The sequence below is a fragment of the Mandrillus leucophaeus genome, unplaced genomic scaffold (genome assembly GCF_000951045.1).
Source record: "Mandrillus leucophaeus isolate KB7577 unplaced genomic scaffold, Mleu.le_1.0 Scaffold661, whole genome shotgun sequence".
Taxonomy (NCBI): Eukaryota; Metazoa; Chordata; class Mammalia; order Primates; family Cercopithecidae; genus Mandrillus; species Mandrillus leucophaeus.
The window spans coordinates 866,772-889,806 of NW_012107153.1; the positions used below are offsets into that span (position 1 = coordinate 866,772).

The 23,035-nt window shown below is 37.6% G+C and overlaps 1 protein-coding gene across 3 annotated transcripts in view; it reads right to left on the reverse strand.

The window, feature by feature from the left end:
- Positions 1–23,035, reverse strand: part of THOC2 (THO complex 2) — a 142,837-nt gene that overhangs the window by 88,212 nt on the left and 31,590 nt on the right. For all 3 annotated transcript variants that reach the window (XM_012001501.1, XM_012001499.1, XM_012001500.1), the window contains exons 4-8: positions 19,802–19,853; positions 14,406–14,476; positions 13,446–13,567; positions 12,743–12,876; positions 2,717–2,883 (exon numbers count right to left, since the gene is read on the reverse strand). In XM_012001501.1, coding sequence (XP_011856891.1) covers positions 2,717–2,883; positions 12,743–12,876; positions 13,446–13,567; positions 14,406–14,476; positions 19,802–19,853 — 546 coding nt within the window. The remainder of the gene's footprint in view (positions 1–2,716; positions 2,884–12,742; positions 12,877–13,445; positions 13,568–14,405; positions 14,477–19,801; positions 19,854–23,035) is intronic.

Here is a 23,035-nt window from a genome sequence, read left to right on the forward strand (position 1 = left end):
TTCTCCATGTTGTTCAGGCTGGTCTCAAACTCCTGACCTCTGGTGATCCACCTGCCTCGCCCTCCCAAAATGCTGGGATTACAGGCGTGAGCCACCACGCCCGGCCCATAAGACAGTTCTAACAATAGAAACAAAGGGATGGTATTACATAGAGCAATATGAGGGTTAGTCATTCCAAGAACAAGTTATTTCTAAACTAAGTATTACTTGGCTGAGCATTTCTTATATAAGAAAAATGGTCATTGTCTACAAAAAAAAAAAAAAAAGGATTATTCAAATACTGTCAACCTCCCTGGGTATATTTTAATTCAGCTCAAAAAAGTTATATTATTTATAAGGAATGTTTTTATACAAAAAGATTTTAATTCTAAAACTTACATTCAACTAACTTGATGTTATGTAGTAGGTCATCATTATTCACTGTCATATGCTCTCAAACCTACAGTCTCCAAAGCCCTAATTTATATTTTAATTAATCATGCACAAGTTAAATTTCAGCCAACCTGTCACTAAAGCAGTTGGCTTCATGTACTCAAGCCCAAAGCAATCACGGTGGCTCTTAAAATCTGATAGAATGCTTGAATCTCTTTCCCAATACCAATAGTGAACATTCTGAGACGGAGTTTCGCTTTTATTGCCCAGGCTGGAGTGCAGTGGCACGATCTCCGCTCATGGCAAGCTCCGCCTCCCAGGTTCAAAAGATTCTCCTGCCTCAGCCTCCAGAGTAGCTGGGATTACAGGCACCCGCCACCACGCCCAGCTAATTTTTTTTTATATTTTTAGCAGAGGCAGGTTTTTGCCATGTTGGCCAGGCTGGTCTCAAACTCCTGACCTCAGGTGATCTGCCTGCCTCAACCTCCCAAAGTGCTGGGATTACAGGCACAAGCCACTGCACCCAGCCTCCACTGCTCATTTTTGAACAAAGGTATTGTGCTCCTGCCCAAAAACCCTACCATGTCTCTTGTTTGGTATTGAAAAGCTATATGCTTTTAAACTCTTGTCTGCTTTCTCTTCTGTCTGCTGCAGCATCCCAGATCATAGAAAATAAAAGATGAGCAAAGGCAGTAGGTACTATATCATTTAAGAATACTAAAAGGAATTATCTTATTAACCTGACCTCACACTCCAAGAGTACAGAAACAGACACTCCTCTACACCAGAGTAACCTCAGTGCCTAGCAAAGAGCATAATCATAAACATTCAATGAATGCTTTCTGACTAGCTGACTATCCCAGGCAAGTAAACAAATTAGCAGAGTTATACCAAAAGGTAAATGGAGGCCTTATTACATTAAAATCCTCCATGCTATCAAGAGAATTGTCTTCCTAAAACATAGATCACTCATTTATAATTAGTGAGCATTTACTATAGGCTAGGCAACAAACTAATTCATAGGAATTAGTAAAACATAGAACCTGCCCTATATGGTTTACAATCTGGCAAAGGAGATAGATACAATTTATTCTAAGATAATCTGATGGGTGTTAGAAGTTATGTGTCAAGTTTTACGAGAATACAGATTAAGAAGTGACTAATTCTGCATGGGTAAAGAGTCAGCTAAGCCTTTACAGAGCAAGCAGCATTTGCTCTTAAAGAATAAATAGGAGTTCACAAGATGAAGAAAGGAGAAGTGAGAGGGTTGGGTAAGAATAGTTTTTTAGTTATAAAGAACTACAGGAATAAAGGTTCACAGCAATATCTATATCTAAGTTCAAGAAATGGCTAGTCACTTAATATGACTAGAATATTAGATTTAAGAAAAAAAAAATAACTATAAAGATAAGGCCAGAAAGAACAATGCCAAATTGTGAAGAGCTATTTCTGCCACACTTAGAAGTTTGAATTTCATCCTACAAGTAAAGGTTTTTGACCAGTGAAGTGCCTCAGTTAGGTCTCTTTTAGAAAGCAACAGTAACAATAATATGAAAGATGGATTGAAGTAGAAATAATCAGAGACACAGATTAGCTTGACAGTTATTTTTGTGGCTTAAGCAAATGATACAAGATGTGCCTTGAATATTTATTCATGTCCCTAAAAAATTCCAATAGCCATTGTTTATAAAATAAAATTCTTGACCTAAGCACAGTGGCACATGCCTGTAAGTCCCAGCTACCTGGGAGGCTGAGGTGGGAGGATAACTTCGGCCCAGGAGTTTGAGACTAGTCTGGGTGAGATCCCATCTCAAAATAAAAAATAATTAAATAAAAATAAGATTCTAACTCTTAACACAGTATTCAAAGTCTGTGACCATCCAAAGTACACATACCTTCCCAATTTCATTTCCTGTCCCTTCTTTTCCCATCTTACAACCCAGCCACATTAGACTATGAACCATTCCTTCTATCTCTTAAATATATTCACACTGCCACATCTTTATTCTCCCATTGTTTGTTACTTACGCAGAGAAAATCTTAATGAACTCCTATTCATCCTTCAAGGACCAGGTTTAAAAAAAGATACATCTACAAAGTCTTCCCTGACTCCACCTCTCCCAAGGCAAAACTTAATAATGCTTTCCTCTAGGCTTTCACATAACATCATTCATACTACCAATATAGTACTTATCTCATTGCATTGTTAGCTATCCATTTATCTATCTCTTCTGCTAGAATGTCTGAGATGAGACCAATCATTTACAAATAAAACAAATTAAATTATACAAACAAGATTAAGAAATTAATCTCTAAATATACATACATACACGTTTTTCTTTACCTGGTAAAACTTGAATTTGAACCCAAGAATATGACACAGTGTTTGCGGTTCACACATACTCATGTAAGATTCTAACAAAGATATAAAGAAGTCGTCGTGTTCTGGCCTGCATTCAAACACTTCTAAAATGACATCCAAAACTCTATTGGGATCCAGATTAAAGCATCCTGCAACAGATGAGACATACAAAAATTTAAAAATGATTATACATCATTTCTAGTGAAGCCATTAACTTTCAGGGATAACTCATATAGCAAGATAAAAATGATTTTAAAAACAACTTCCTTTACAAATTTGCTTCCCCTCTCCCAGAGGGAAATAAATCCGCTACACATTTTTGCAGATGAGAATGTGACTTTCCCAGAATCACAGAACGGGTTAACGACAGACCTGGGTTGGTATAGTCCAGGACCTGTGATACCAGTCAAATAAACATTCCTCTATGCCACACTTTGCCTCATCAGTTCTTGATTACTCGAGCTACTGAAACAGGTCCACATTATTAATTCTTGGAAAAACACGAAAATCAAACAATGCATTTTACAAATTAAGCAACTAAAGGGGGTTTTTTTTAATGTTTTAGGCAGAAGTATTTGGAATATTGATAACCAGTTAAAAGTCCAGGTTCACAAAAGTGGACAATCATTTTTAAAATCATTTTTTTATTTTATCTTACATATACTACAGAACTATAAAATATAACACTGATTTATATCCATGGCTTTTAGTAGCATTCTAAAGGGAAAAGTGGTATTCTATTGATACTTATAGATCAAAGAATACCAAGGGAGTTGGAGGCTCCTGGTTTACGTCAGTTCCCACATGCCTTTCATCAAGCTGAATGGGATTCTAGTATTTTAAAATATGTATATTTCATTAAACACAGTCCCTAAATGCAAGCTAACCACTTCACTGGGCCAAAAAATAAACACTGATTTCTTCTAATACTGGAGGAGAAAAGAACTGTGATAAATTTAGGGACGTATGTTAGATCTAAACACTTATACCTTATGGATGAGTTAGGGGATTTTTCCAAGAAAATTCTTATATAACCTATTCCTGTCCAAACCCTTTTGTAAGATGGTATCTCCAGTTACTTCTATTAACTCCACACTTATTCATATTAAATGCTATAAAACTAATGTCATTTCATGTTTCATACTACCTTAGCAATCACTTAGAAAACCAAATCCTCCAAATGCAAGTTTTCCCTCTTTTTATGAGATCCAAACTTAAGAACACATTTTCTTCTGCTTCTCATCATACTAAGGAAAAGGACTAAGGCAGTGAGCATGTCTTACTCAAAAAAAGTTCCATATTTTCATAAACTCTCCAAAAAGACGTTTCCCTGAAGTTCTAGGAAGAAAACTTCTAAATATTTTTATCTACCCCTGTACTTCCAAAAAGTACGGCCTATGAATATAAAAGTGATTCCAAAATAGCAATTAAGATCCTTAAATGCTGCTGATAGCAATGTAAAATGGTACAACCACTTTGTAAAATTGGCAAGTTTCTTTAAAATTTGAACTTACACCTACCATATGACCCAGCCTAGGTATTTACTCAAGAGAAATAAATGTCTATGACAATACAAAGATTTGTATGCAAATGTTCACAGCAGGTTTATTTGTAATATACAACACTCCTCAAATGTCCATCAACATATAAATGGATAAACAACTTGCCGTATAGGATAAGTGGAGTAAGGATAAGTACAGTGGACATACTCAGCAATAAAAAGGGAAGAACTATTGATACAGGCAACAGTATCAAAGAATCACAAAATAATTATGCTGAATGAAATAAGCCAGACAAAAACAGTACACACTGTATGAGTCCATTTATAGACAAATTCTAGAAAAAGCAAATTAATCTACAGTAACAAAAAGCAGATCAGGCCGGGCACGGCAGCTCACGCCTGTAATCCCAGCATTTTGGAAGTTCAAGGCGGGTAGATCACTTAAGTCCAGGTGTTTGAGACCAGCCTGAGCAACATGGCAAAACTCTGTCACTACAAAAAATTAGCCAGGCATGGTGGCACATGCCTGTAGTCCCAGCTACTCAGGAGGCTGAGGCGGAAGGATTACTTGAGCCCAGAAGGCAGAGGTTGCAGTGAGCCAAGAAGAAGAAAATTGAGGGGGAATGGGAGAAATCTGCACTATCTTGTTTGTGGTGTTGTCACAGATGTATATGTATGTTAAAACTCAAAGTGCACACCTTAAATATGTGCATTTTATTGTATGTCAATGAAGCCTGAACAAAGGTGAAAAATGCCTTCACACTGCTGTAACACTGATGATATATTATGGAAGTAAGATCTAGCAAATTCTCAAATCATGTAACTTCTCCTACATTAACTAAATATTAAAAAAATCACTAAATAAAAATGAATTAACACTCTATCATAGAAGACAAAAGAGACACTGAATATAATTTTTGACAAACTGGCTGGCTTGTAATTACCCATTAAGCTACATACACAAAACTCATAAAGAACAGAATAGCAACAAGTTAGATTAAAATCTTTTAAGTGCTTCATTCACATTGCTTTTAAGTTTACATTTTCAGTATGCTGAAATGTGAACCACTAGCATTATATTTTATTTAACAGCATTACTCCATCAAGGCTATTCTATCAGTGACCACTACTGTCAACTACCCACTTTCTTTCTAGGTGCAATTTAATGCAGTAATCTGAAACAAGAGTTATGCACTTTTATTTATAACAGGTATCACCTTTGCATCTTTCATTACAGAAAATCTGGCTCATGAGTGGTCTATTACTATCTCAGGTGCCGTAAGTCCAATTAATTTTATCCATCAGAAAGAAAAGGTAGCCAATTGAAGGTTTAGAAAACTATTTTCATTTATTTTTATGTATTATTATTTTTAGAGACAGGGTCTCGCTCTGTTGCCCATGCTGGAGTGTAGTGGTGCATTCATAGCTCACTGCAACCTCACACTCCTGGGCTCAAGTGATCTTCCCATCGCAGCTTCCCAATTTGCGAGGACTACAGATGCACACCAACACGCTTGGGTAACTTTTTTGTAGAGATGGGGTCTCACTATGTTGCCCAGGCTGGTCTCAAACTCCTAGTCTCAAGTGATCCTCCTGTCTTACCCTCCCCAAAGTGCTGGGATTGCAGGCATGAGCCACCATGCCCAGCTGAAAATTATTTTTAAAATCTTAGTGTTTTAAATAACAGTTAAACTACTTCATATACAGTGAGACTCTAATAATAATCAGTAAGTTTGAAAATCCAAAATGTTTCCCTAATGGCAGCTGTAATAGAATACAAGCAGTCTTGTATGCAAACATCTTAGAAAGGCTTTTGTCCAGCCCAAGCACTGATAGTCATGTGATCTTTAGAGAGATCATAAACCTAGCTCCCTAACTTTACCACCAGCTACATTAATACACACACAAACTTATATATATACATATATATATTTACATATACATACATACACACACACACACAAACACACACACACATATGCCTTTATGCCTTTTGAGGAGCAAACAAGAAACCATATTTAAAGAGAATAAGTCGAAAAATAAAGAAACTGCAAATCTACAACGGCCATAGATTCCCTCCTTCATTTAAATAAGTATTAAATAACTAACCACCATGTGCCAGGTGCTTGTGATTCTCTGGGAAAATAAAGAGAGGAGAGAGGGGGGATAAACACACAGGCAAGAGAAAATTTCAGGGGTAGTGGAAGGAATGTGCATTATCTCGTTTGTGGTGTTTTCACAGATGTAAAAGTCAAATTGTACACTTTAAATACAAGCATTCTACTATATGTCAATGAAGCCTCAATAAAGCTCAAATTTTAGAGCGATTAGTAAAATGGTTACGCTACCCTTGAGGAGAGTTCACACCTTTTGAATGATATATCTTTGAAGAAATGCACTAAAAAGGAACTGGAGTTTCCCCAAAGATACAAAAAATGGCCAGTATGTTACAGCGACACCGACTAGGGGCAAGAAATATGGTCAAACTGACAATGACCGTTGTAGAAATTAGGCCAAATTGAGATCTTAACAGGAAAATAAAAGACCAAGAGAGTATTGCAGACATAACTAGGAGAGATGTCCAGCCTATAAATTTCAGGCAAGAAAACGGAATTATAGCCTCAATCATCATGTTCATAAGAGAATGGACCTTAGGAGACAAAGAAAATCATGTTTTTAACAAAATGAAATGATCTATCATGTAGAAAGAATTTCTTTAGAAGCAAGCTAATAAAAATCTATGCTAGGCCGGGCGCGGTGGCTCAAGCCTGTAATCCCAGCACTTTGGGAGGCCGAGACGGGTGGATCACGAGGTCAGGAGATCGAGACCATCCTGGCGAACACGGTGAAACCCCGTCTCTACTAAAAAATACAAAAAACTAGCCGGGCGAGGCGGCGGGCGCCTGTAGTCCCAGCTACTCGGGAGGCTGAGGCAGGAGAATGGCGTAAACCCGGGGGGCGGAGCTTGCAGTGAGCTGAGGGGCGACAGAGCCAGACTCCGTCTCAAAAAAAAAAAAAATCTCTTTTAGCCTTTTTCTAAGAAAAAAAAAAAAAAAAAAAAAAAAACCTGCACATCTCAAAGCAAGAACCAATGAATAACAAAATAAAAGTATGATCTAAAAAACAGTAACAAGGCCAGGCACGGTGGCTCATGCCTGTAATCCCAGCAATTTGGGAGGCCAAGGCAGGTGGATAGCTTGAGCTCAGGAGTTTGAGACCAGCCAGGCCAACATGGCAAAACTCCGTCTCTACAAAAAATACAAAACTTAGTGGGCATGGTTGTGTGTGCCTGTAGTACCAGCTATTTGGGAGGCTGAGGTGGGAGGATGGCTTGAGTTCAGATGGCAGATGTTGCAGTGAGCCAAGACTGTACCACTGCAATCCAGCTTGGGCAACAGAGCCAGACCCTGTCTCAAAATAAAAATAAAATAAATAACAACAACAAAAAACCCCTATAGTTGGAAACACCAATTGCTGTCTTCTTTTTCATACTACAAAGGGAAAACTTCTAACATATAGCCAAGAAACTTCAATAATGTAAAAACTTAAGTAAAGAAGGCAGCCAACTTCCCTTTCAAAGAAATAGGAGAAAGGTGGCATAATAAGATGTGTCTAAGCTGAATGGACCCTATATTCAGATTGAACCAAAGATAAAATACTAAGTACACTCAAAATCATGTAGTCAAAGGGGTAAAATGTCCCATAATCTATCCAAAACTAAAAATCGTTTGGCTTAAGGATTTATCTTGTTTTTAATGTTACTCTGGTCACTTGAGAGACTGAAAAGGCAAAGACTCTCACTCTACCCTTCCCTAGCCAAATCTATACCCTTTGACACCAGGCAACAAATGAAGGTCTTGAGGTTTGATGAAGAAAGCTCTGGTTCTGCGAGCGAAGGTAAAGGGGTTAGAGCCTACGCCAGAAAGGTCTTGGACCACTAAAACCTAAAACCAGGAAGAACCATTTTCACTCTCTAAAGCTACGCTCAAATAAGCTAGCTCCGTAATTAGTTGTTAGCCAGAACTTTTGATTTAGAGCAAGAATCAGCACTATGGCTTGTGGGTTAAATCCATTCAGCTGTCTGTTTTTGTAAATAAAATTTTATTGGCACACAGTCACTTTATTTATGTACTATCTATAGCTGTTTTTACACAACAATGGCAGAATTAAGTAGTTACAACAGAAACCATACGGTCCACAAAACCGAAAAATATTTACTATCTCACCCTTTATAGAAAACACTTGCTTACCACTGATTCAGAAGAAAGGAAAGGAAAGAACACTTAGCAACCACTTGTTTTTATTATATATACTTAAAGTGTACAGCATGATGCTCTGATTTTTTTGAAGTGCATCCAAAAGAGTTCTTACAGTTTAGTTCAGCAAACAAAGGAGTCCACCTGTGATATCCTTTCCTCTATTTCTAAAAGATTTTTTTTGCCATCTTCAAGCAATGGTCACTTGTATGGTGTCTATGACTTGGCAGCTCAACAGTCTACTGTTCACTATTCATTAATATTTAATAAGTTGTTCAAATTTAGTGTCAGATCACAATCACCATGCAGATGCACAATGGTTCTGCTTCCTTGCTTGCACATGCACTAAATAGCCCCAAGTTATCTGGCAGAATATAAAAATTTTGATGTGCCAGAATCTTTTAGGAGCAAATAACTGTTTTTTTTTGGTTTTTTTGTTTTTTTTTTGAGACACTGTCTCACTCTGTCACCCAGGTTGGAGTCCAGTGGCGTGATCTCAGCTCACTGCAACCTCCACTTCCTGGGTTCAAGTGATTCTCCTGCCCGAGCCTTCAGAGTAGCTGGGATTACAGGCACGTGCCACCATGCCCAACTAATTTTTGTGTTTTTAGTAGAGACAGGGTTTCACCTTGTTGGCCAGACTGGTCTCAAATTCTAGACCTCAGGTGATCTGCCCACCTCGGCCACCCAAAGTTCTGAGATCACAGGCTTGAGCCACTGCATCCAGCCAAATAACTGTCTTTTAACTAAAGGATGATAAGTAAGGATTTATCCTGGTCAGACCAAGTACCCTGAAAGTATGTGCACCTAAAATGTATACTGCCCAAACTAAGTATCAGTTTCTGACACTGGCTGGTGAAGGAGGTGTCAGAAACTACCTGTCTAGACTGTTCCTAAACAGAAAACAATGGGAATAAACACAGAGAAACCCATCCAAAGAAGCCATGAAAAATAGGATGCTGGTCAGTGAGCTGTTCTGGACAGATAAGACAAGGCCTGGATGAAGTATGCACTAAGAGGGACTCCAATAAATGCTAACAACATTGAAAGAATACTCATTGGAATTGAAGTTTCAACCTCTATTTTCACATCAATGAAAAGTTTCATTCAGGCCGGGTGTGGGGGCTCACGCCTGTAATCCCAACACTTTAGGAGGCTGAGTCAGGCGGATCACTTGAAGCCAGGAGTTCGAGACCAGCCCAGCCAACTTAGTGAAACGCCGTCTCTACTAAACACACACACAAAAAAAAAATAGCTGGGTATGGGTGGCCCACGCCTGTAATTCCAGCTACTCGGGAGACTGAGGCACGAGAATCGTTTGAACCTGGGAGGCAGAGGTTGCAGAGAGCCAAGATCGTACCACTGCACTGCAGCCTGGGCAATGAAGCAAGACTCTGTCTCAAAAAAATAAAAGTTTATTTCTCAGACAATTAAAGGGAGGAGGAAATCACCTAGTCAGAGATAAATAAACACTGGGACAGGGAGATGAACTTTCTAAAATTCTCCATGTCAGGAAAAAGAGGCTAAGAGTCAGTATAGATTATACAAGAATAGAGGAAATATTCATTCCTTTTATACCCAGTATTTATTTATCACCTACATACCAAGTATTAAGGATAAGGTACTGGCCGGGTGCGGTGGCTCACGCCTGTAATCCCAGCACTTTGGGAGGCCGAGGCGGGCGGGTCACGACGTCAGGAGATCGAGGTCATCCTGGCTAACAAACTACAAAAAATTAGCCAGGCGTGGTGGTGGGTGCCTGTAGTCCCAGCTACTTGGGAGGCTGAGGCAGGAGAATGGCGTGAACCCGGGAGGCGGAGCTTGCAGTGAGCTGAGATCACGCCACTGCACTCCAGCCTGGGCAACAGAGCAAGACTCCGTCTCAATTAAAAAAAAAAAGAAAGGATAAGGTACTAAACAAAACCCCAGTCCTCACAGAGCTTACATCACAGGGGGAGGGGGAGGGGGAGGAGGTACAGAGCATATTATATGGTGATATGTGCAAAAAAGAAAAATAATCAGGGAATAATAGGGAGTTTTGACAGGGGTGGGCAGGGAAGGCTTCACTAAGAAGGTGACATTTGAGTACTACTTGGTGGGTCAGAATATAGGTTTAGCCCAATAAATCAAATTGTTTATACTCATAGACTGTCCATATACCTCATGAGCTTACAATTGTGTTTGTTACGCTGTTTTTCAGAAATAGGATCATAGCCTGTTCACCCTGAGAGCAAAGTTCAAGAAAAGTAAGTAGTGTACATTTTCTAGTAAGATAAAAGCACACCTTCAAGAAAATCCCTCTTTGAAATGTTCCCAAAATAACGAAGGAACGAAAAGGTATAAACTCACAAGAAATAGAAGAAACAGATGTCAACAAAAAAGGATATAAAGTAAAAAAAAAAAAACATAGCACAGAATTTTTATGTGGGGAATACTATCTTAAGTAAGTACATGACAGGATACAAGGAAAGACAAACTTATAGCAAAGCAGCACTGACAAGCTTCTCAAGCTGGATCAAAAAACACTCAGGAAAGTGTGGTGCCTACCCTAGAAAGAACAGAAAGGGGCTGGGCACAGTGGCTCAAGCCTGCAATCCCAGCACTTTGGGAGGCCAAGGTGGGCGGATCACCTGAGGTCATGAGTTTGAGACCAACCTGGCCAACATGGTGAAACTCCATCTCTACTTAAAATACAAAAATTAGCTGGGTGTGTTGGCAGGCTCCTGTAGTCCCAGCTATTCGGGAGGCTGAGGCAGGAGAACTGCTTGAACCCCAGAGGCAGAGGTTGCAGTGAACTGGGATTGTGCCACTGCACTCCAGCCTGGCCGACAGAGTGAGACTCCATAGAAAGAAAAGACAAGACAAGCCAAGCCAAAAGAATGAACAGAAAGGAACTAAGGAACCACCACAGGAAGGTTTCTAAAAATGAGTCACGGCCACACAGGTAAGCAAGAGTCCCACAGCCCTAGGGGGCCACCCATCTTGATGTTAAATTGACAACTGGAAGAAACAGCAAAGAAACTAGATCAGCTGCCAGAACTAGATTAACTTCAAAGAAAAGGGTATTTAAACAAAAGGCTATTTAGTCGGGCACAGTGGCTCATGCCTGTAATCCCAGTACTTCGGGAGGCCAAGGCAGAAGGATCGCTTGAGCCCATGAGTTCAAGACCAGCCTGGGCATAGCGAGACCCCATCTCTTAAAAAAATAAATAAAAATTTTAAAAATAAACTGAAAGCTACTTACTTGCTGGTAAGAACAAGGGTGATTATAGTAAATCTAGTTTTAATTGGATTCCTACACAAAGCACCAGAGGAAGGAGATAAGGATTGGGACACCTTCTCCCTCTTTCGTAGTCATATATAAACTCCAAAAAACAGAGAAAGAATCAAGAAGCTGATGATAAGCACCCCTAAGATGTAACTAGTGAGGCACAAAATATGACTCCTCTGGCAGGTCTCAAGACCCACGTACCGCAAAATCTTCCCTACGATAGCACAACACCTAGCAAATAATAGAAAAAACTATTTCCACCTTAGGAAAATCGAGATTACCCTATTTTTCTGGTGCTCATTCATCTTTTCCACAGAAGTCAACTACTTCTTCCAAATGCTCAATGCAAATAAAAAGAAAAAAGTAATGCTACAGGAATTCTACTTAAAGGGTAGGGAGAATAAAAACTTTCCTGTTACACTTTCACAACAGCTGTTGCACTTACTTTAAAAGGCTATTATAAAGATAAAATATGCATCAAAGTCCCTTGTAAAGTTATTTTGAAAAAAGTTCAAAATTACACATCTGTAGGTTTCAAAAGTTCACTGAAGATTTACTGTATTAAAGTTTTCATGTTTGCTTTTCAGTCCTCCATAAAATGGTTGAGAAATACTTAAAAATAGAAATACCAGAGAAATGTAGGGCACTGTATCAGAACAGTCCATTCTGTTCTTTGTCATCCATTGTCTTTTGAAAGCGTTGGCTTACCACTCAGGATCCCCTCCACAAAAAAGAAAGACTAGACAGAGCAGGACCTAATATTAACATACAAGTAATAGTGACAAAAAGATTTCTCACAAATATCATGCTAAATTTTATAATTACTGATAAAACATTAAAAGTAAAAGCTAAACACCTCTCCCATTCCTTAACCAGAAAAAAAAAGTATATGGAATGCACTCATTTTGTCTTTATGGATATTCTCCAACAATTAAAATAACTTATCTTAACAACACATACTATACAGATATATGTCTTACCTATTAAAGATTTGATATTTTCTAAGATTAAGTCACTAGTAATACTTCCAGATAAATCTTGCCCCAATTCGGCAATCAGCTTGGCATAACCTTCATTCTCTTCTCTTAACAAATTGAATTTTTGCTGCTTATAACTGAAATCAGATAAATACCATTAAGGGGATAAAATTAATCTCAATTAACAAGCTTGCACAGAGTACTGTATTCTCACTGAATTTTCTTATCTCCAACCTACAACAATCGTAAGAATAGTTGTTTAAAGTTTACTTCTTTGTGTGCCTTTTAGAGTAGAAAACAACAGTGGTTCATATGAGAACCCCCAATATTAATTACACGGGGAAAACCAGTAACACAAGAAAAGGATATTGTTAATATCAGGGAACAATAACATATCACTATTTCCATCTCTAAGAATATACCCCGAGTATAGTCATAGTCATAAATCATTTTATTGCTAATGATGAAAGCATGAGTATTATTTTAACTTTGAATATGGGCAAAAGTAACATTGGTTTTACACAGGTAAAGGTCACTGATGACTCAATAATATTAGGCTACTTTTAGAAGGCAAAAAACACAAGACATGCTAACCACAAACAAAAAAACAGTCTTCAAAGTCCCCTTAGAAGCCACTAGCATTCAAAATATGAATGAAAAAACATACTCAGCTACTTGATCTGAAACGTAAGATACGTGTACTTACAAGAGTTTTGTCTTGATTTTAACTGACTTTTGATTGAATTGCTGTGATTGTTTGATAAGCCCTAATGATTCCAGTGTTTCTGGATCCAGGCGTTCCTTTAAAACTGTGTCTGAAACTAAATACTGTATTAAAAAATATTAAAAGTCATTTATTCCTTAGCATTGCATCCACAACGTTAAATATATTCAAACTAAAGCTTCCTAAATAAGAATACAAAAATAACATTATATAACAACCTACAATTTATAAAAAGGCTTGGAAGTTCAATTTAACAAATATTATGACTCTAAATATTGAAATATTTTATAAATAGCTTTCAAAAAATTCCCTACAAAATTATATGCATGTTGTATATTGCCTATAAATGACAAGAACTACAGATGAAATTTTCAATATGATTGCATTTGGCTCAACTGGATTTTCACCTAATACAGCACTTAATAGCCTCCTACTTGAAGTTAAATTCTAGTATAGCAAAGACAAGCACCTTCTTCCAGGTCTGAACCATGGCAGTTCTCCCTGGTTCTAAATTTATGAACACAAATGGTTTACCAGACAACAATCATGGCGAGTTCTAGAGTTTATCATTTTTAAACTACCTCTATTCTTTTACTCTTTGCTTACCAGTTTATTAGAAAAAAAAAATCCATTTAAAAGCTGTCTACAATCATTTCTACTTACTTTATAAATGCTTACCTTTTTCTTAGGAACTTACTAGGTCAGGAATATCACCAAAGGTTTTAAATGTCTAGATAGTTTAAGTGATATGGATATGGTTACATGCTTATTTCATAGAAACAGCATGTCTAATTTCACAAAACATTCCATTTCAAAACGCAAATCTCACCTTATGAGAAAAGTCAACTGAATGTCAATATCCTCCTCCATTAACATGACTAACTTCTATTGCAGCTGTTTAATGCAGATTTTTAAAAGGGAAAAATATTTTTAAAAACTTACCAAACATGCTAATACCAACTGTGTAAAATAGTCTCTCTTGCTTTTTTCTTCTAAACAATTTGTCTCAATATCTATAATGATGAAGACGAAAAAAGTTTGATTGATTTTTCTACACTCCCCAGCACTAAAGTAAGATAATTATTTAAAAACTAATTTCAAAATGCCTCAATCTGAATTTGGAAAAATTCAAAACTATGGTAACATGAAATATTATATGAATGCTTTAATTTCTCCTAAAACTGGAGGTTGACCCTGTGACCTATGACAGATCCATAAAATGGTACATCAATTACACTGGAGCTGCCTGCTATGGCACTGGAAGCAACAAAGCTTCATAAAAAATTGTTCGCAAAAAACGAAACATTCAAAGTTTAAATGACTACTTGTCAGAGATGCTAAAAAGAAAAAAAAAAGATTATTTTAGGTGGAAAGTTGAATAGGGTTATAACAAAGATTTCTTCTAACTCTAAAGATCCTAATACTCATGAAAATCAAACCCATGACTTTCGCCACCCTGGTCAAATTACTATGTCCTAACCAAGCTACCTGGCCACCAACCTTATGAAAAGACAGTATTAAAAAATAGTTCTGGCCAGGTACAGTGGCTCACGCCTGCAATCCCAACATTTTGGGAGGCCGAAGCAGGTGGATCACCTGAGGTGAGGGGTTCAAGACCAGCCTGGGCAACATGGTGAAACCCCGTCTCTACTAAAAATACAAAAATCAGCTGGGCGCAGTGGCGCCCATCTGTAAGTGCAGCTACTAGGGAGGCTGAGGCAGGAAAATCACTTGAACCTGGGAGGCGGAAGTTGCAGTGAGCCGAGATCATGCCACTGCATTCCAGCCCGGGTGACGGAGTAAGACTCTGTCTCAAAAAAAATAATAATAAAATAAAATAAAATAAAATAAATAACATCTTATCTTGAATTATAATTCTAGTCAGTAAATATAAATTATTCAAAATTTTTATCTTCCTACTGAAATATTTAAAAACTGAGACTGTGAGTTTCAGTAAATTATTCAGAAAATTTGTCAAAAATTTTTCTGATCTGAAGTGTGGAAGAAAGAAAACAGTGCCAAATGCCAAGCACCAAAAATTTCAACCAGCATTGGCAGGATTACAAACAAGGCTAATCTCAGGATTACTGCTTTAACTGATTATATACTATTAACCTAATTTTACAGTCAACTCATAATTTAGAATATGCTATAAAGAGAAGCACTGGTTTTAGTGAAGTAATAAAAATTGTCCTCTACACGCTCTACTGCCAACATTGAGAATCAAAAGAGAAGGGGATTTTTCATCAAATATATCCACATTTTCCTGGCCCTTGACTTTCCCTTCTTGGACAGTTGCCATTTCTACATATCCTGGCCACTGTAGCTAAGCATGCAGTTAGCTCATGTGTATTAAGGAAATTTTAGGGTGTAATTTATGCAATGTAAATTACAGTATAATCTCAATTTCTCATTAAGACTTTTAACCCATGTGTACCTCACCAATCCTTTTCAGGGACTCCCAATTGTTGCCCTGCTATCTGGTTTTCTGGTCCCTCCTCAGTCTAGAACTTTAAAGATACTGATTTTAAGGGACCGGGGCTAAACTGAGTTCATTCTTTTACCCAACATCTATCTATACTCCAGGGCCCTAAAGTCCCTAAGATCTACCTCTCAAGGTCCCTAAGATCAGAGGCAACGGATGGCAGATTCATCCTGTTCAAGTCCAGTCTCTCTCCTCTCAGCCACCTAACCTGATTAAGACAGTTATCCTCTGAGGGTTTGTGAACCTGGAATGAATTATTTTAGCTCATTAATCTTAATTCTTAGAATTGGATAAATTACTTAAATGTCTAACCATTCTCTTGGGTTCTGACAATGTTAGGAAATGCTTAATAGGGTCTCAGTAAATTTCTTAGCTGAACTATCTCAACAATCAGTACAGGACTCTATTATCCCAACTGTACCTTCCCTGGTTTCTTTATTCTTTTTGCTCTAACTCATTAACACCATTCTAATAAACTCATTTATTATCCCTGACTCCTCTACTTCGAATAAATTCTCTTTAATTTCCCCTATGATTTTAATAAAAAGCCCTCAGCTATTTCCAACTCTAGTGCCCAGTATCACCAATTACCTACTCTAGCCCAGAGGTCCCATCAGCATACCAAGTTACAGCAGACTCCCCATTTCTATAGCTCTCACGTCCCCTCACCTTCATATGATTAGTCTATTAAAGTCGCTATCAGCCGGGTGCGGTAGCTCAAGTCTGCAATCCCAGCACTTTGGGAGGCCAAGGCAGGCAGATCACCTGAGGTTAGGAGTTCGAGACCAGCCTGGCCAACAGGGCGAAACCCTGTCTCTATTAAAAATACAAAAATTAGCTGGGTGTGGTGGTACATGCCTGCAATCACAGCTACTCGGGAGGCTGAGGCAGGAGAATCACTTGAACCTGGGAGGCGGAGGTTGCAGCGAGCCAAGATCATACCGCTGCATTCCAATCCGGGCAACAAGAGTGAAACTCCATCTCGGGGCGGGCTTGGGGGGGCAGGGGGGAGTTGCTATCTTAACCTGGAAAGTGCAGCACTAATTTCCCTTATAACTGTTAACATTTAGAATGACAACATGATGTAATAAAAAGATAACAGGCTGTGGAGCCAAAGGGACCCAGGTTCAAATTCTGCCTTACTGGCTTGTGTGGCCTTGAAAAATCACTGCTTCACTGAACCTCATTTTTCTGATCTGTACACCTACCACCATTACAGGAGTTGATGTAAGGATTAAAATAAAAATTAAATGCTTAACACAATGCCTAGAACATGGAAGGTACTCTAAAAGCAGAACTTAAATTGTTATTATTATCATTATTATTATCATCATCATCATCATCATCATCATTATTATTAGAGGTAGCTCACATTCTTACTTCTATTCCCCAGCCTTGATCTGGGGTCACACTTTAATCATTTTTTTTCTGCCAAGGGTGAGGGTGGGTGAGTGAGGGGGCAGGTGAGGGAAATCCTCTTCCCAAGTTTGCCATCATAATCTTGCTTATAAAAATGGACTGGATAGGCCGGGCACCATGGCTCACGCCTATAATCCCAGCACTTTGGGAGGCCTAGGTGGGCAGATCACTTGAGGTCAGGAGTTTGAGACCAGTCTGGCCAACATGGTGAAACCCCATCTCTACTAAAAATACAAAAAAATTAGCCAGGCGTGGTGGCATGCGCCTGTAATCCCAGCTACTCAGGAGGCTGAGACAGGAGAATCACTTGAACCCAGGAAGCAGAGGTTGCAATGAGCCAAGATCGTGCTACTGAACTCAGCCTGGGTGACAGAGCAAGACTCCATCTCAAACAAAAAATGGACTGGATAGGCTAAGAGAAATTTCCCAAGAGCAACCAAGCATCATCTTCATGAATTCATGTTACTAGTAAAAGACAATGACTTGTAACAATAATTCATGTTACTAAATAACTACGAAGGGAAAAATATAACCTAATAAGTCAATAAAGAAATTACTAGGGCCAATAAGCTGATAATTGATGATTACCCAAAGAAAGATATACTCCTGACACGATCAAGGAACAACAGCTTCCACAAAATGTTACCTACAAATCAGTCTTACAGTTTTACAAATTTATAGTAAAAATATTTTTAACTGAAATTTGTTTCATGATGTATTTATTTGCAAAAAAAAAAAAGGTAATATCTTTAGCGCCTCACTAAAAATTTTAGCTTAAAAGGTTTTTTGGTTGGCTTAAATCAATCCAACAGATAGCATGAACATATACTCGATCATCCAAACCAGGATAGTTCTGAGAGTAAAAGGGGGCACTATTAATAATCAGCCAGTGAAAACAAAACTGGGACATGTGCTCATCTCATCAACGGTCTTCTCTTTTCATTTATCACTCCCAGTCCACATACATGTTGACCTACTCCCAACATTACTGGGAACTTATGAAATCTGAAACTTCCTGAAGGATCAAGCACCAGCATTTATATTTGTCAAGAACAAATTCTAAATTCTCAGTAAGACATTTAAGTAATGTATCTAATTCTAAGAATTAAGATTAATGAGCTAAAACAATTCATCCCAGGTTCACAAACCCTCAGAGGATGTCTTATTTTAAAGTGAATATTGGCTGGGTGCAGTGGCTCACACCTATAATCCCAGCACTTTGGAAGGCCAAGGTGGGAGGATCACTTGAAGCCAGGCATTCAAGACCAGCCTGGGCAAAATAGCGAGACTCTGCCTCTAAAAACTAACTAAATAAATAAAATGAATACAATAATGTTTGGCAACGTCTTCTATTAGATTCAAAGTAACAGAAAGCACAAGACTGGGCCTAGTGCCGTGGCTCATGCCTATAATCCCAGCACTTTAGAAGCTTCAGGTGTGCAGATTGTTTGAGCCCAGGAGTTCCAGACAACCCTGGGCAACACGGTGAAATCCAATCTCTACTAAAATATATATATTTTTTGTTTATATTTATATATATACACACATATATTTATATTTTATATTTGTTTATATATAAATATATGTTTGGTGTGTGTGTGTGTGTATGTATGTGTGTGTATATATATATTAGCAGGGCGTGGTGGTGAAATAGGAGGATCACTTGAGCCCAAGAGGCTGAGGCTGCAGTGAGCCAAGATCACACCACTGCAGTCCAGCCTGGTCGAAAGAGTAAGACCGTGTCTCGAGAAAGAGAAGAAAAGAAAAGAAAGCACAGGACTGACTGATGGGAAATCTGTGCTCAGTTATTTTCATCTAGATCTAAAATTGGAGAAAAAAAAATTATAATAAACATTATTTTTTAAATCCATGCCATGGGACACTACATTTCATTCTAAGTCACAGAAATACTCCTTTTTTTATCTTGCATGAATCCGTATTTATTCTGAAAAAATAAAGAAGTTGCTATTCCCAAAGCTGGTTTCTCATCCTCAAAACAAAAGTACTTTTGATTACTTTGGCTCTTCTTGCTCTTTCTAAAATTAAGAAGAATCAAAAGAGTACAATAGCAAAGTATTTCTTGAGTGTCCTAAGTATGAGATTCTGACATCATTCATTGAAAACCTGCATTAAATAAGATTATTTGGTTACCAAAATCTCAGAAAACTTGGCCTTTTAACTTGAAATAACTTAATTTAGCTCAAATTTATACAAATCTATATTGTCAAAAACTCAAACAATCTGAATTATACCTCTAAAGCTTGTTTATAACATTATGACATTTGACTTATATTGCTATATTCTCTACAAAGAATCAATTTGCTTCTAGATTTGCAGAAACATTTGTAAAATTCTTAGTTTAAAACATTTTATTTAACAAACATTTGACTTACCAAACAGCACATTACAGGTGAAATAAAGGCTTAATACCTACCTAATATGCAGAATACATCAGCAAGAATGGAGGGCATATCCTCACGAAATTCCTAATTTTAAAAATATAATTACAGTAAATAGCAAAAAAGCACACAGCAAGTATTAGGGTTTCATAATAACACTCTTCTGTGAAACTTAAAAACAAAAAACGGCTGGGAGCAGTGGCTCACACCTGCAATCCCAGCACTTTGGGAGGCCAAGGAGGGCAGAAGACTCGAGCCCAAAAGTTTGAGACCAGCCTGGACCACGTGGTGAAATCCCATCTCTACAAAAAAAAAAAAAAAAAAAAAAATTAGCCAGGCATGATGGCGCACTAGCTACTCCGGAGGCTGAGGTGGGAGGATCATTTGAGCCTGGGAGGTGGAAGCTGCAGTGAGCCAAGATCGCACCACTGCACTCCAGCCTGGGCAACAGAGGAAACTCTGACTTTAAAAAAAAAAAAAATTATTTCCAGGTGAAGCTGAAAAAATTTTTTTAAAAAACCAAAAACCCCATCATTATATTGACAAATATTAAAATTCTTCAAGTAAACTTTCATAACAAAGAGGAAGATAATGTTTGCAAAAAATGTTTACGCGTGCCATGAAATAACTTGATTAAAAAACGGAAACCTAAACAAGCACTTTGGGAAATATTAAAGAGCGCAAACGAGTAACATTTTTCCAATGAGGTTTCATTTTAGAAATCACATGAATTTAGAGTACCTCATACCTACCTAAAGGAAGACTGTTAAAAATGGTACATTTTTCACCCAAGACTTTAAATGTTGTGCTCATGCCTGAGTCAACATTTGATCTATGCAAAAATCATAATGGTATCAGAAAAACAGAAATCTTGAAAATACAAAACCAGCTAAAAAGCTAAAAGCTGGTTTGGGGGGGTTGTTTTTTAGTTTCAGGAGGTACATGTACAGGTTCGTTACATGAATATATTTCGTAATGCTGGGGTTTGGATTTCTATCGAATCCATCATCCAAATAGTGAACACAGTACTGAATAGGTAGTTTTTCAACCCTTATTCCTCCTCCTCCCTCTCCCCTTTTTTAGAGCTCAATGTTCTCTTTATTTTCTTTATTCACTCTTGTAGCCTTTGGGGAAAATGACCCAAAATCGGGCCAGGCACAGTGGCTCACACCTGTAATCCTAGCACTTTGGGAGGCCAAGGCAGGTGGATCACAAGGTCAAGAGTTCAAGACCAGCCTGTTCAACATGGTGAAACCCTGTCTCTACTAAGAATACAAAAATTAGCCGGGTGTTGTGGCATGCGCCTGTAATCCCAGCTACTCAGGAGGCTGAGGCAGGAGAATTGTTTGAACCTGGGAGGCGGAGGTTGTAGTGAGCTGAGACTGTGTCATTGCACTCCAGCCTGGGTGACAGAGCAAGACACCGTCTTGGGGGAAAAAAAAGAAAAAGAAAGAAAAAGAAAAGAAAAGAAAAGGACCCTCCTGTTTCTGAATAAAAACTTCAGTATTATTCTAGACTTGTCTCTTGACTTTCTACTCCCACACTCAATTTTAGGGCTATTTTCCATTAGAAGGGATCATAGTTCACTTATTGCAGTTAACAGTTTGCTGGCAGTACAGCAACCCTAAAATTAGCCTATTTTCAGAAACTAAAGGAAATTCTAAAGAAAAATCTGGCAGCTGCAAAGAAATGCACAAGATACTCTTCTGTGGGTAAGATACTGGACAGTGTACAGTACTAAGAGAAAGCCATGACAAAGACAATTAAGCTGCAGAAGTATCTATAAAAACATCATTAAGTATTCAAAAGAAAGAAGCTATGTAAGAACCAAACATACATACATAAAATTCACTTGAACTATCCATTTTCAATAAATGGAAAAAGAATCAGAATCAGATCCCATAAACAAACTAAAACCTATACCAATGCTCAATTTACAAAATGAAATAACCTTGTCAATCAGATTTTAGCCTCAAATTTCTTAAGGGCTCTGAACTCTGGTTACGTCTATTTAAATGCAAGTACTCAGGCCACTTGAAGATCAGAAATATAGTAAGATAAGAGTTTTCAAAAATGAAAAATTAGTTATTTAAGAAAGATTGGCAGCAACTGAATTTTTTTAACGTTAAAAGAAAAAAAAGGAAATAGACTACTCCAGCATGAACTAATGCTGTTGTTATCAGTTGGAGATAATTTAGAGACAAAAGGGAAACTCACTGAATTCCTACTGCTCAAATACACCCCAATATGGGGTGGAAATCACAACAGCTAAACTTAGAATTTCCTTAAGACTATCCCTGGGAAAGCACAAAAAACATACAAATATTACCTCCCCTGACAGAAAAAAAGGCTACAGAAGATTAAAGAAACACAGTAAGAGAAGTTCAGATTGAGACCAAGAAGCTTCAATTCCCACACCTTAATAAAACCTATTATAAAAGCTATTCTGAATTTTATTTATATACAAGTTCATTATAAATGTATATATACATACACACACACAAGATAATTTTATTCATATACAAGTTTAAAAACCAGCTTAATAATAAAAGAACAGCACACCACTCATAAAACCTCAAGTTTAACTACTGGTTTACAATGTGAAAGCCCATCTTCCAATTCAAATGCCAAACCACCATGAAAAACATTTGGTCTGAATCTAACTTAAATTCTCCAAAGAAAGAGTGAAACAAAATAACCATGTAAAAGGGTTTTTTTTAATCTAGTCAATTTTTTTTAAACCGTAAGTAAATGAAAACTGGCACCAAGTGAATGTTAGAGCCAAGCAATAGCAATTTAAAATAATTTAATCCTCAATTTTTAAAATATATTTAATTTCTAAACATAACTACAAACAAAAAAATGACTTATATTGAGAGAAAAATATTTTAGCCAATTTATGTTTTTAGAGTGGCGTTTTTAATTAAGGATCCCTTAATTTCTTTTTTTTTTTTTTAATTATACTTTAAGTTCTAGGATACATGTGCACAACGTGCAGGTTTGTTACATATGTATACATGTGCCATGTTGGTGTGCTGCACCCATTAACTCATCATTTACATTAGGTATATCTCCTAATGCTATCCCTCTCCCCTACCCCCACCCATGGATACCTTAATTTCATTACAGCACAGCCTTTTTTTTTTTCCCCTACCAGCTTACCTGATATTTCCTATTTTAGTAACAACCAGATAAAAAGATTAAACTATCTGTGTTCCTGTCTGGTAAAAACAGCTTACCCATATCATCTTAAAACATCCACTACTCCC